The 15,127-nt window shown below is 38.8% G+C and overlaps 1 protein-coding gene across 1 annotated transcript; it reads right to left on the minus strand.

The window, feature by feature from the left end:
- Window positions 1–6,368: 6,368 nt before the first annotated feature.
- On the minus strand, window positions 6,369–14,118 carry LOC145778171 (prostaglandin reductase 1-like). Its single transcript, XM_082589603.1, has 9 exons — window positions 13,976–14,118; window positions 13,475–13,520; window positions 12,986–13,036; window positions 12,459–12,626; window positions 11,942–12,059; window positions 10,985–11,140; window positions 10,119–10,224; window positions 9,342–9,460; window positions 6,369–8,134 (listed from the first exon to the last, which is right to left on the minus strand). The coding sequence occupies exons 1-9, from the start codon at window positions 14,079–14,081 to the stop codon at window positions 8,006–8,008; spliced, it is 999 nt and encodes a 332-aa protein (XP_082445729.1). The 5' UTR covers window positions 14,082–14,118; the 3' UTR covers window positions 6,369–8,005.
- Window positions 14,119–15,127: the final 1,009 nt, after the last annotated feature.

Below are 15,127 nucleotides of genomic sequence, written 5' to 3' on the forward strand. Positions count from 1 at the left end.
GACTTACCACCACAAGCCAACCAACCGAGAGGAGTGAGTAAAGCATGCGGTTCACTGCGATTTTCACCAACACGTTCTTCTTTTGCCCACATCAAATAAGCGTTGTCATTGCCAATCAGTACATCTACAGTACTACAATCATTCAAATGAAACATATTCACGTCATGAAAATGACGGAAACCACTTAAATCTTGTTTATGAGGTAAAGTTTTAACATCGTCAGCCCAAGCTGGGTTAACCACCGAGGTTATATCACAAAACAGTTCATCAGTCTTTAACGACTGGATGTTGAGTTTAACAAGGTCAGCACAAGTAGGTTTCTGACCAGCCAGAGTATCCATTTTAAACGACGCTTTATCATACGGTTTAAGACCAAGTTCGCACACCAAATCACTCGAAACAAAGGTCAACTGCGAACCAGGATCATGCTGACAATACACCAACTTCGATTTGCCAGTCATTGGATTCAAAACACGAGCAGCAGTAACGCGGTTAAAGGCTGCTTTAACATTTCCAATCTTAACATTACGCACAGGAACTCTAGCACCAGCATCATCTTTACCGACCGAATCCAGAGAATCACGTGACGTCACATAAAAATCATGCAGAAGAAAATAGTGTTTCCTATCGTTGTTAGGCCCACACTGACGACAGTTGTTTGCATGATTACAGTCCTTAACAATATGCTGGCGCAAACAGTTCAAGCATTTTCCAGCTTTCACAATGACATCTCTCCGACCTTTAGGTGTCAAGCGCAAAAATTCTTTACAATTAGACAAAAAATGATATTCAACTTGACCACGTGACGAACAACAAAAACACGCCGGTATGTCACTACGTCTGGCCACACCGCCGCGCGGTGCGCCAACAGCAGTCGAGTACTGCGAACTCCCTGAAATCACATTATCATGGGGTTTTACCGACGTCTGCCTAACCGGACATGAAGGCAATTTTCCTTTGCCAAACTTTTTAAAATGCTGCGACTCACCAGAATCGCCCATTAGCATAATGCTAAAATCAGTCGACTTGCGCGTTTCCTCCCGTACTACAAAATCAAACAAACTCTGAAAGGTAGGTTCCTCAGTGCTACCATACTGATCACCTAAAAAGTCAAGATAACGCTGCTTAGCGTCAAACGGGAGTCGCTTAGCCAAATCCAAAACAAAACGTCCTTCTAATTTATCACGCTGACCATAAGCTTTCGCGTAAAGCAAACACTGCGACAATTCATCTTTAAACTCTTTCAAATCACTGGAAGAGATCGAAGTCAATTTGCTACCATAGCGATACTTTCTAATTTCTGGTTCTGCAAAAAGACCTCCACGAACCCCAAAACGCTGGGACAAGCGAGCTAACGACATTTCTATCCTGTCTTCTTCTGACAAGCCAGGGGTGTCAGAAACCAAATTAGCAATCGTTTGTGCAGCTGTTCTAACACAAGCTGCTTGCAACAAAGTCAAACGAGTTCCCTTAAAGGGCGAAGCTGCCATCAAGGCCATAACACGATTTTTAAAGAAGACAAATGGCATATTATTACCATCGTAACCAATCAAGGCCGCCTTATCGAAGAACGTCCTACTATTTTGGTATTCAAAAAAGCAATCCTGCTGTTGAGAACTCGATTTAGCGGGAGAAGACAAGCTATATCCCTTAAGGGGCTGAGTGGGCTCAGTCACATGCACAGCCCGATCACGATCCTCAAACACGTTAAAATCAGGAGACACGATACGCCTCTCACAACCACCCAAATTACGTGTAGCTGGGCGATCAGCAACTAGCGGCGCAGAAAACTTTGAAGGGGGCAAAGCATTACTGCTAATGGCGGCCCCGTGACCTGTACGCTCTGGGGGAGGAGTTCGGTTGTAATTTGCAGACCTTGGCTCTACAGCCTTCGGAAGACCCTTAGCCGCGGCCCCGAGACCTCCTGAAACAGCTGGAAAACATGTGGATTGTACAGGTCCACTTACAGATTGAACAGGCGTCTGGAAAAGGTTAGGTAAATTAAACTGCGATTGATGTTCACTTCTGGAATGCCTAGAAGAGCCCTTCCTAGAGCTACGCCGGGAGCCCAACTCAGAACGATATTCAGCTAAAGCTACCTCCTTACGTTGTTCAGCCCTCAACTGTGCGTCTTTGAGTGCGAACTCAGCAGCTCTCGCTTCGGCTTTCGCGGCAGCCTCAGCTCGTACGGCCTCAGCTCTCGCGGCGGCCTCAGCAGCTCTCACTTCGGCTCTCGCGGCAGCCTCAGCTCGTATGGTTTCAGTTCTCGCGGCGGCCTCAGCAGCTCTCGCTTCGGCCTCAACTCGTATGGTCTCAGCTCTCGCTATGGCCTCAGCAGCTCTTGCTTCGGCCTCGGCTTGGATCTGGAGCTCCTCTCGTCTTAGCTGTAGGTTAATTTGTGCAACTATCCGTGACGAGCTCTCAGACATCCTAGTGCTTACATTTGAGGCGCTATCCTCAGGATGTATGTCAGCATCCAACCTATCTGAGAAATCACTTTCTTTTTGTTCGAAGTTATTTTTTAACGAGTTAAATTCGGGATCTACCCTATCACGAAGTTCTGCCAAGATTGCAGAGTTAACAATTTTACTCAAAAGAGCATGGAAATGCCGTAATTCCTCTTCTAAAGTAGATAAGTTAGATCGAAAAATTAACAGTTCCTGCTTATCACTCAAAGAACCTAGGGCTACAGAAAGTTTCCCAATTTGAGTCAAAATATCCCGTCTAAGATGCCGGGCCTCTCGAACTGACTTAGCCTCATCGTTAATGGGCCCCTCCCCAGAATGGCCTGCCCGACCGCAAAGAACATCATCAGGCTTAAACTCAGTCGAGTCGACGGCGGTCGAGTCCCTGTCACCACCGAGTGTAGACATATTAAATGTTAGGGCTAAATTTAACAATTAAAAAAATTAAGTTACACAAACACACAAAATTATTACAGTAGTTATAAAAACTTAACTGTAAAGACCGTAAAAATACAAAAAAGAATTTAAATGCACGATACCGTATCTGTACGAGTATGAAGTCCTAAAGTCCACAAAACTTGCTTGGATTCTTCCACTTGAATCTTCAAGCACAGATGGATTGCCTTTTAATCTTCTTTCTTGCCAATGAATGTCAAAGTTATTTTTCTTCTGTATCAAACTGAGAAGAAATGTCTTTACTTTTTAGCTTAAAGTTCTTCAGTTGCCTACCGAGAAGAAATGTCTTTAATTTTCTTTGCTTCTTTAGACTACCAACCAATAAGATCTTCTTTTATTATTTCTTTGCTTCTAAGTGCTTCTTAGCCTACCAACTAACAAACTTCGTCTTTTATTTTTTATGGTCACAGCGGTAAACCATAATCTCTTCGTGGGAAAATTGTAACGTAAGATTCCCAAATCCGTTCGTCTGCATGCAATGACCCAAAAATAAACACACTTTCGAAACGTCTATTCAAACAGTGTATTCCAGTAAAATTAGCCCGAGGCTATCGAAAATAGGTGTAACGCCTACACCTCTAAAAAAACTGTCACTACAATACAGATTAATTGGATAAAAGACGGAACCTTTGTCCAGCTAGCAAGCACTAAGCCAACAGTTAAATGTGCGGCCAACTTTCAAACAATCATTTTACGAATGACCAGAATAGATAGCAATATCTCAAATTCACGTATGTAGTACTGTGACGCAATAATGAAAGACAATTATGAAGTCATTCCAACAGGTGTTTAAAGCTGATGTAATATTTCCTGTTTAAACAGGCCCAAACAGGCCCAAACAGGTCTGACACAATTCTTATGAACGCTGGTGCAATTTTGGCTCATGTTTTAGGAATTTCCATGACGTAATATTCAGTAGACTTGAACGGTTTTTATATGACGTTTGATTTGGTGAAAATTGTCGGGAACATAGGGAAAACGGTATATTATCGCAAAACAACATCTTCTGCATACAACAGGGTTGGCAGAAAACGCAGCATACCTTTTTGAAGTTTTGTATCTACAGTCTACAGTACTGTCTCTCTACACTATAAAACTATGTGTACAAAGTGCATCGTATTTTAAGTAAAAATAAGTGAAAAATAAACTGTAACGGAGAAAGTAATATTTCGGTAGGCTACACCGTTAACACATATTGTACAAAATAAAACGAAAACAAAACATACAAGCGTACAGTTTTCCATGCTGCGTCGATTTGCAGTAATAGGCTATAGGATACTGGTGGACTATTGATCTAATTCTATTCTATACGTTCATTCCTCACTTCCCCTTCTTTAAGTTTGTAACCTACACTCAGGCGTCTGATTTGTAAAAATCAAAGCACATGCGATGATATACAGCCACGGTAGTCTCAACTAAAGTTTCCCTTCTCGCATGCTTTTGTGATCACCGCTTAGGGCTTACGTCATTTAGTCTTTTACGTCATTATCCGTCTTGTTAATGTATGAATATTGTCACGCCTGCACAACAAATTTTCTTTCAATTTCTCTCCCACACAAAGCGTTGTAGGTCATCTCCTAACGAAATACAGCAGGACGCGGCAACCAAACGACTCATTAACTAAACCCCGCAATATTGTTAGGATATTGTTTGATGCTCCTGGGTCAGTCGTCTACCTTTGGAAAGGTGCCGCATCCCTTTTTTTCCTTTATTGAATCTTCATTTGATGATTGCCTTTGCTTCTTTTATATTTTATTTAACTGGTTGCCGTACTTTTTTTCTTACCGTTGCTGTAGCACTAAATTTCTTAGCGTTATATTGCGTCATGATGATTCACTTTTTTTGTTGTTTTACGGATCTAGAATTAAATCCTCTTTTTCTACAATTCATCCATGTGGCAAACTTGTCAGTTGTTTTTTCACGTTTTCTTTTAATTTTTGCTTTAGCAACTATTTGTAACCTCTCAAATCGCCATTCCTCATTACCATGCCATTTTTTATATTATCCACGAAGTATCTTTTGCATCTTAGGTTTACTTTGACTAGGAGCAACGCATGTAGCTACAGGCTGCATCGTCTGATTTGTACAAATCAACGCATTTGCGATGTCACAATCTCAACTATATTTCCCCTTTTCGTATACTATTCAAGTGAGACTTCCCGTGACCGCACCGAGAATTGAACACGGGCCGATGGAGTCCGTCACCACTCCACTGACCACTACGCTATTCAAGTGAGACTTCCCGTGACCGCACCGGGAATTGAACACGGGCCGATGGAGTCCGTCACCACTCCACTGACCACTACGCTATTCAAGTGAGACCCCCGTGACCGCACCGGGAATTGAACACGGGCCGATGGAGTCCGTCACCACTCCACTGACCACTACGCTATTCAAGTGAGACTTCTGTGACCGCACCGAGTATTGAACACGAGCCGATGGAGTCCGTCACCACTCCACTGACCACTACGCTATTCAAGTGAGACTTTCCGTGACTGCAGCGAGAATTGAACACGGGCCGATGGAGTCCGGCACCACTCCAATGACCACTACGCTATTCAAGTGACACTTTTCGTGACCGCAGCAAGTATTGAACACGAGCCGATGGAGTGTGGGACCACTCCACTAACCGCTACACCACTCTATGGGCAGTGCGAATGTAGACTTTTAAGAGTTAAGTGAGGCTTTCCGTGATAGCGAGTTTTGAAGACGAGTCGGTGGAGTGCGTCACCACTCCACTGACCACTACGCTATTCAAGTGAGACTTCTCGTGACCGCACCGAGTATTGAACACGGGCCGGTGGATTGTGGCACTCTACTGACCACTACACCTTTCAAGTGAGGCTTGAGTATTGAACGCTGCGATAACGTTTCTTCGTCTTGTCACACTGTCGTCTTTACTCACTGCTGTTTGTTTTCTCTCTTTTCAAAGCAGGCTATAGCCGGCTAAAGCAGGCTATGTTTGCATGATTCGATGGGCAGGGACCGCCATGAGCGCTCCCCTGTTGCATTGTTCTCAATTTATTCTCAGTTTTATCATAAACCTCTTTTTCTACAATTCATCCATGTGGGAAACTTCTCGGTTGTCTTCACACGTTTTGTTTTATTTTTCGCTTTGGCGACAACTTGTAACCTCTCAAATCGCCATTTTCCATTATCATGCTATTTTTTATATCATCCACGAAGTATTTTTTGCGTCTTAGGTTTGCTTTGACTAGGGGCAACGCATGTAGCTAACCGCTCTGTCTGATTTCTACAAATCAACGCATTTGCGATGTTATAATCTCCACTATATTTCCCCTTCTCGTATACAGTTTTGATCACCGCTAAGAGTAGTGACTACACCGATTAGCATTAAGCATTTATTGGTCTTGCTGTAAATATTGTTGCAACTGCACGACAAATTTTCTTTTAATTTCTCGCACACTGTGCACGTTGTAGCTAGGTCACCTTCGGGTGAAACAAGACTAAAGAAATATAGCAGTACTTGGCAACCTTGACACTTGCGGATAAACCAGTTCAGTAGCCAAATGGTGTCTCCTTAGGCTCTGGAGCTGGTAGACCTGAGATGCATTCCAGATAGAGTCAAACTGAAGACTTTTAAAATGGTATCGATTGTGATTCTTTCTTGCATAATGCTGTGAGAATAAGTCGGGTAATAATGTGATGACATCGTAAACCTGATATAAAATTTAAAATGAGCCCTGTAGTTAATAGACCTTAGCAGTTGTAGAGGGAGAATAAATAAAACCACAACATTATTACTACTCGCTGATAAAAAAAAGCGTTTACTTTAGATTTAGAACCACTTTCAACCAAAGTTAAACTTTCACCACGTAATGGTGACTGACTCAAGCGTTGTGAAATGATGAACTCTTTGACAGGTGAACCAGCAAAGAGCTGTTTGCACGAACAACATACATTACGTGTTGATTTACAATGTTATATTAATGTTGGAAAAATCACAAAATGTCTTCTTTTTTTTAATTTGCGCATGACAACGCTGATTTAACGCAGGGCAGAATACTAGGCGAGATCACCGTTATCAAAAACACAACAATGTATTAAACTTGCCAAAGTGAGCTACAAACTACGAACAAAGATGCATAACACTGAACGATTTGATGAAGTTAGTATAATGAACAACACATGATCTTCAAGACACTCAACAAGAGTCTTTCCAATGTTATTCCTAGTAACATTTCAATGAAAGGTTTTGGTATGTAGAAATAAGTACAAAGAACAGTATATTGTAACAAATACTGATAAACAAGTGTCTATTGGTGCACCAATAAAATCAATCATCAAATTTTGGAATTGTAGAAACCAGGTAAAAGGATATAGCTATCGTACATTTACACCTGCAGACAGAGACGCTACAGTTTTGATCGCAAGTTCTCGCCAGTGCAGTAAACGTTGACTACGATAGATAGAACCCAATGCAAAGAAATTAATTTTCACGCGAGTCAGTTCAATCATATATAGCTAAAAATAGATAGATAGAACCCATTGTCACTTTTTGTCGCAATATAGCGTGGCGATGTTCCATTTGTGGTAACAAAAATAACACACATGTATACATAATATGCATATACAATTATACAGTGTATAACATAGTTTGAATCATGGCATGCTCTATAGGTAGCCATGTTTAAATTAAACAAACATTTGCATAAGTTTCCTAAGCTGCTTTGCCTCTTGTGTTTGGGCAGGACTTTCTCTAAATTGTGCTCAGATTCCGAGCAAATATGATAATTCAAACTATCAGAGACGTGACATCAAGGTAAAGTGATTGTAAGCTCAAATTTAAGCTCCTTGGCGTTCGCTTGCAATAGATATAGGCAACGCTTTCACTAGAAAAGTATAGTCTACTAAGAGATTGCTTACGAAAAGCTGTTTTCTTTTCTTCTGGTTTGTGTTTTGTTTCCTATTTCTAAGATACTTCTGACGTAAACGTGATTGTTTAACAGACTCTAAGCCACTCGTTGCAGTCGAGCTAAGAAAAGATACACGGCTCAGACACTAAGAATAATAATTATAGGTTATAGCTTTTAATTAGCCAATTCACGAGGCTTAACGAAGGCCTAAAATGCGGAGCCTGATGACATTTTGACCACAGCTTTTCCTGTGTTTTCTCCATTCAACATTCCAATGAAAGCTTTTGGAACATTCTCGAAGCCGTTTGTGGTTGTCTCCCGAACTTTGATTTTTCCCTAGAACATAAAAACTACGAATTAGTTTCCATCATTCAACCAATGGCGTTTCCTTAATTTCTCTCTAAGCTCCAAATTCATATCAAGCGAAGATGAGGCGTAGACATTAATGATTTACTGTATTGTAGAAAAAATCTCGGTAACAATTTATTTTCTAAGTAACCTAATCGATGTTAGTAGCATTGCTGAAAAAAGCCAGTCTAAAGAAGCTTTATGCTGGGGGTGTAAGGGGTTCCACACACATAAGCCTATGTAGGCTACAATTGTACATATCAAACATAGCTACAATCTTAAGTAGGCCATCTAAAAATCTTGACTGCTTGTCTCAGCCTTGTTGGAACCTTCGGAAGGTTATTATAAATAAAGAATACGAAAAATTATACTGTATAATTATATATTTTGGAGATAAAATGCAGCAGCTGTAAATATGTGCTCCATGCAACAATTAAAAGCCAAACATATTTAAACTGACAGGACACGGACAAGGAAAAGTTAAAACTGACACGGAAACGGGCTACGCTACCAAAGGTTTCAAGCGGCATTTCTACTTTTTCGTCTTATTTTTAGTTTTCCGTTTTGTGCCTAAAGATTACTATCTGACATGAAACCTTAGAGGTAGCGCAGAATTTTTGTACATGAGCTACTCAAATCTTTGTGGTTACAACTCATAACAGATGGTGTTTAAGATGATTGTCCTGTACAGTGTACATCTTTGTCTTTTAAAGATGACGCTTATTTCGAGCTATGGGCTACCCTGAGGTTTCTCAAAAACGCTGTTTGCGTTGGTTAGTCTAAATTCAATTTCCATTGACTTCGACAATTAAAAAAAAAATTACATAGCTGAAGTACCGGTACTGAAGTCTATGTAACCTGGCGGAGCCTATTAGCCTAAGCTTGAAGTTATCAAAAAAGGTATGAAGGAATCAGTAACACATTTCTTGAAACGCAAGTTGGTAAAAAATTTGATATGTGGGGCTCAGGAGAATGTGAAGTTACGCTTAATTTCCATTACCATTCACATACTCCAAGTCTCACAAACCTTTTCACAGATTGAAGGTTCAAGCCGACTGAAGATAAAAAATAAAAAAACTTCACTGCAGCAACAAATAACTTTAGCAAATCAAAATTATAAAAAAAAATTATGAAAAACATTTGCTTCATAAAATATTTACATCAAAGCAGAACTTAAGAAAACTTTTATGTACACCTCACTAATCCACTGGGCCATTTGCTTCACACCTTCGGGGAATCTCTTCTTCCATCGAGGGACCAAGAACCCACTGATGGTTAGCTCCTTGAACACGATGGCAGGCTGCAAAACGTCGACTGAAAGAGAAAGCGAAGCTCGTCTTAATATAACGCCAAAGATATTTTCTAATGTTGTTAGACCAACTTAATAATTTTTAATATTTATAACACTGTTTTACACACAATAGATAGATTAATAATACTAAAAACGTTTAACTTTAGGCCTAAGGTATTGCGACCGTGCTATATTTGAAAGTGATTATCCTGTTTTGGTATCAAGCACGTTATAACGTTCGCGTTTTGTCGCTTCTACTTTTTTCTAGATCTCTGTTGTGTATTGTTTTTCGTTGTGATGGTTAAAAATACAAACAAACTGAATTGACCTTTATATCACATTTATGTAACAGTGTTTTTGTTATATGAATGCTAGTAAATGAGGTCATTACGTTATTAAAGACACACACTTTTGCTTCTGGTCGCTTGAAATTAGTTATCAATTTTTTTTTTTTTTTTTTTTTTTTTATCTCGCGCAAGTTATCAATTGGTACATCCCTTTTTGCATGCTTTTAAAAGAATTATTTAAGTGAGTTCAAAACTCGCTTGAAAAACTTTCTACCTTGCTGAATACTATGACTGAAAGTACCGTATTATTTTATCACGATCGTCATGTAGCGTACATCGCCCAACAACAGTTTGCATTGTGGATGTGGCGTTATATAAATGTTGTTGTTGTTACCTTTCGGTTTGCTGGTGCTGTTGTAAGCGCTTATGGATCCACATGCAGCAACTCGGCCTAACATGTTCATGTGATGTATTATGTCTGACGCCAACTGTCCACCGACCTGAAAAATATTGTTCACAATACAATTTAATTGTGGCATTGGGACAACACAAAATGTAACACGATTTCCAAAATAAATTTGTTTTTCTAATTCATAGATTGATTAAAAACACACCGGTAACTCAAAAAAGTAACTTGATTGAACACATAACTTAATGCTTAAATCAAATACAGTTATTACTATCTGAAGCCTTTACAAATTGTTTCACCTAACGGATCATCAGAAGGTCTTATTCAAATAGAAATGATCTTATTAAGATTCTATTTGAATAAGCCCTTCTGATGATCCGTTAGGTGAAACAATTTGTAAAGGCTTCAGATAGTAATAACTATATTTGATTTAATTCGCTCTGCTTTGCCTTTTTGCTTGGCATTGAGCACTTTTTGTAGTATTAATAGTTTTCATTGTTTTAACTTAATGCTTAGTAGTTAACTTGATATAAATGATTCTACTTCATATAAATAATACTTGAATACTAATACTAATAATTTAACTTGATTGATTAAAAACATAACTCAAAAAAGTAAATTCTTTTTTATATAGCCTAGTAGCTTATTGTGATCTACAGTTTGCATGCTACTTTTAAACAATGTATGGCCAGCAACTACAATCAGTGACATTTTTAAAAAAGTAGAGGCAACTCACCATCAAAAAACTTAGATATATCGCGCAACTTATAAAGGAAAAAAGTGATATAGCCTAAACTAAAATTTTATGATATTGAACATAAAAAGCAATAAGCTCGTCAAAAACCTCTTACATTGTCAAAGAAGCAATCGATTCCATTTGGGGCAACTCTCTTCAAAGCTTCAGGCCACGATTTTTCAGTCTTGTAATTGAACACTTCATCGAATCCAATGGATTTAGCAAATTTCACTTTGTCGTCTGTTCCACAGCAACCTACAACTTTGCAGCCCTACAACATGTTTACAAATATTGAGGATAATTGAAGTTATCAAAATAATCAATTGTTATTATTGCCTTGTTTCGCTACATACTTTTGTTCTGCGACTTGTTTACATTTCATGCATGCATTTCATTACCTTTCACTTCTTTACATCATTTGCATTGTAGCAAGAAAGCTGTTTATGTATATTTTCTTTTATTGTACTTGCCTAATTGCCTTTAATTTCAACCCAATAAAAGCTGAGATAGATGGTAGGCCTATCTACAGTAAGCGTAGTGAGTTCACTTCACTATATCGCATGATTTTTGAAAAAGCTTTAAATTCTGCACTGTAAAGTCACACTTTACAAGGCGCTAGTATACACCCTTTCCAGAATAATTATACAACTTCAAAAAATGGTTTGTTGCTTCCCAAATTAACAAGTATGGCATGGCAATAGTTATGGCAAAAAAAACTATCACCTCTCAGCTACCAACATTTAAGCAATATCTCCTTTAGTAGGCAGTGACATGAAAAGGAAGGGTTGTAGGCTAGATATAGCTTATAATTTCATTAAAACGTAACAATGGCAATCATCATGACGCAAAATGTTTTCGGACATTCTATCTTCAGAGCTTTGTTTCGAATTATGAGACCTTTCCTCCGATATTATTGAAGCTTTAGAAAACATTTCTTACAAAACATGCTACCCAAATATCCTATTTCTTTAAAAGCTTAGAATGAATAAACCTACAATCATTTCAAAGTATAATGATTTGTTGTAAATACAATAACTTTGAAGACTTTGAGCAATGTTGCAGAGCAATCTACCTTGATCTTAGCGATTTGTCCGACCAAGCTTCCCACAGCTCCAGAACATCCGTTCACAAAAACTGTTTCGCCTTCTTTCGGTTTGCAAAGTTCAAGCAGGCCGAAGTATGCAGTGAGTCTGTCATTTAAAAGAAAGTCATTAAAATTTTCATATCTTCCAAGCTCTAAGCGTTAAAAACAAGACACTTTACAAGTTTACATGTTGCCAAATTCATCCAATCCCTAAAATAAACGAAGAACTTCTCCGGAACAATGTACAGTAGAGTTCATTTTCAAACACTTGGAAATGTAGTTTGTAAAAGAGTTCAATCGGCAATAAAAAAGTTGAATTGACCTACAAATTAAAAGTTTTGTTCTAAATTGAATGTGCTGTTGGCCCCAAGTTTTCTATCGCTTGAACGAAGGTTTTGTGTTGATTTATACCCAACCATGTCTATGAAGGATACTTGGGAGACACATTTTCTATTGAAGTAAATGTTCTAGTGAAAAAACGTTAGCATTTAGCATATCCCAATACCCTGGCATTCCAACAGATCCAATAGAATGTGTTAACTCAATTTTCGGTTTAATAGCATCCACTCTTGTCCAAATCTCTTCTTCCTTTGCCTTACAAACAGTCTTCCACCCACCATACAACATCACCGTGCTTCCTTTAGGAAACTTCTCATTTGCACTCTTCAATACTCTGTTTCACAAGAAAGGTCTGGTAAGTTGTAAGCTATACATGAGGACAAAGAAATTGCGTTAATTTGATGTCAGTGAATGCTCAAGCAAGGCAACAAATCCCTCATAGAAAATCTAATATTTAAGAAGAGAATATGGATATTTAGTAACGTACTTAAAAGAAGTGAAAAGGATTTGATCATTTGGCTGCAATTTTACTATATCTTTGCCATAGGCTACTTTGAGCACGAAAAGTTTCGCATATTTTCACATACAAAATTGTTAGATTGAAAATATAAAAAACTGTTGAAAAAAACTCCGATTGCCAACTTCATCCCCTTGCGCTAGAGATAAATTGGACAAACACACGAGTTATCTTACTTGGAAGCTTGAAATCCAATGATTGGAATGCCTGGTGGAAAAGGATGGGCCCTGAGAAAAACACATGTGTAAAGAAGAATTCAAACACATGAAAGTTTCTCTTTCTACTATACCATTGCAAAGAGCAATTTGTAAATATGGAAAGTTTAACATTTTGTTAAATGCCAAATGCAAACCGTCTTAATGATAAACCAAGGTCACAGTAGTTAATCATTCGCTATCTCCGCTTGCAGCAGATTGCGCATCAACATGGGTTACTTGACAGGGTTCCATGTGATTTTATGAGCCGTACTACTTCCATGCTGGCTCAAGGCAGATTGGAAAAGGGATATATGTCACCAGTCACAGAAGCTTACCAAAATTTAGTTTCCTTGTAGACACAATGCAAGAAGAAACGCTGACAGATGCCTTTGGAAAGTTGCTTAGTTACATTACTAAGTAATTCCTAATGTGATTTAGGTTTACTGTTTCATGTCAGTCCAAACATACCTGATGAATGGATCGACGCTCATCACAAGCGCTTCAGTGAGGACTTCTACAACAAACATAATAATTAATGTGAGCAGTGGGGTACGCAGGGGGCATTGGGCTTTGCCTCCAGTTTTTTAAAAAAGTTTCAGTAATTTAACTATGTAGAAAACGGCATTTAACATGCTTTGATGCTTTGAATAGCACTGTTGATGCAAATAACAATGTTATTGTAGACCAAGCAAATACTAAATCCATGGCTCAATCACCTCTCTACCCTCCCCCTGCTTACGCCACTGAATGTGAGCACCTGCATTGAGCAAGCCGGTGACTACGCTTACATTGAACTAAAGAAATGAAGATACAGCCTAGTAAGCTATATTGCTGCATTTTATTCAGAACTTTTGGTTACAATTAGATCCAGAAATTGTCACAAGTGTGATTGGTTGAATGTTTCAAAGAACTTTTCTGCTGTATAGATGCTACATTTAGTGCGCTGTAAAACATTGTCAGTTAACTTACCTCCTGGCTTCAGATCTTCATCAATCTTTTCTTCTACCACTTTGAAATCGGATAACTTTGGAAGTCCTTCGAATTCTTTAACTTTAGTCCAATACTTAGTCTTCATTATGATGTATTTGTGAAGGGTAACTTATTATACTCTATCAAGTTGCTGAATCTGTGATATCAAGAACAAACTTTTAGATGCAAATTTTATGTTGCTTCTTTTGTGTTTTGTGTCATACCGTTAGCTTATGATACATGCAGTGGCAGATGCAACACAGCAGGTATTCGAATCAACGAAACACTTTTCAGCCATCAAGGTAGCTGCTCCTATAATTAGACATGCCGAATTTGCCATGACACAGCCGGTGCGCTTGGTGGGATTCGAACCAAGAACCTTATAAGCGTAACTCAGATAGCTTCTCCACGCCACCACTCAGCAGAAATATAGACAACAACGTAGGCTACTGTGATTCTGACAAAGGGGATTGTTTATGTTGACAGCAAACACTTTCTTTCACTGTCCTGCTCTTCAAGATTAGTTAAGCTATACACTTTTTGATAAGCCATGGTACGGAGGGGCAGGAGTTGTGCTCTCCCGCAAATCTACCATTGTCTCCAAGCTTTTGTCAAAGTTACAAGTTGTTGCTGGAGATGGTCGTCTGTAAGACCTTGACGAAGGTTTTCCGCGTTCGTCAGGTTATCTTGACTACAGGCGTCATTGTTTTGTTTGATCACAAATATATTGTCAGCGATTTCTGCCAGTTGATCGACTGTTTTGTCTTGCAAATGCCCTGCTAAAGCGACGCGTACGTGACTAGGCATTTTTTGAAGGAAAATATTTGGCCTATCAGTAATTTTTCACAATCTCTGGATCTAGTTGGCCTTCTCCAAGTCATGTGGTCGCGAAAACAAAGGGAAAAATACGTAGGCTATACAATTACAATATGTTCCGATATTCGAAGAATACATTATTACAAAACCAGACAGATACCCCTAGGCTAGATAGAAACCCTAAATTATCCTTTTGTAGCTAGAGATTCAGAATTTCTCAATAATCAAAAGACTAATTAACATCAAAGAGCCTACAAAGCCAGTTATTTTCTATTTTTTTATGCCTACGGGTCAATGAAGTTTGCGGAATTCAAATTGGAAACCACTGAACTAAAT

This window comes from Aplidium turbinatum, chromosome 10, assembly GCF_918807975.1.
Source record: "Aplidium turbinatum chromosome 10, kaAplTurb1.1, whole genome shotgun sequence".
NCBI classification, from domain to species: domain Eukaryota; kingdom Metazoa; phylum Chordata; class Ascidiacea; order Aplousobranchia; family Polyclinidae; genus Aplidium; species Aplidium turbinatum.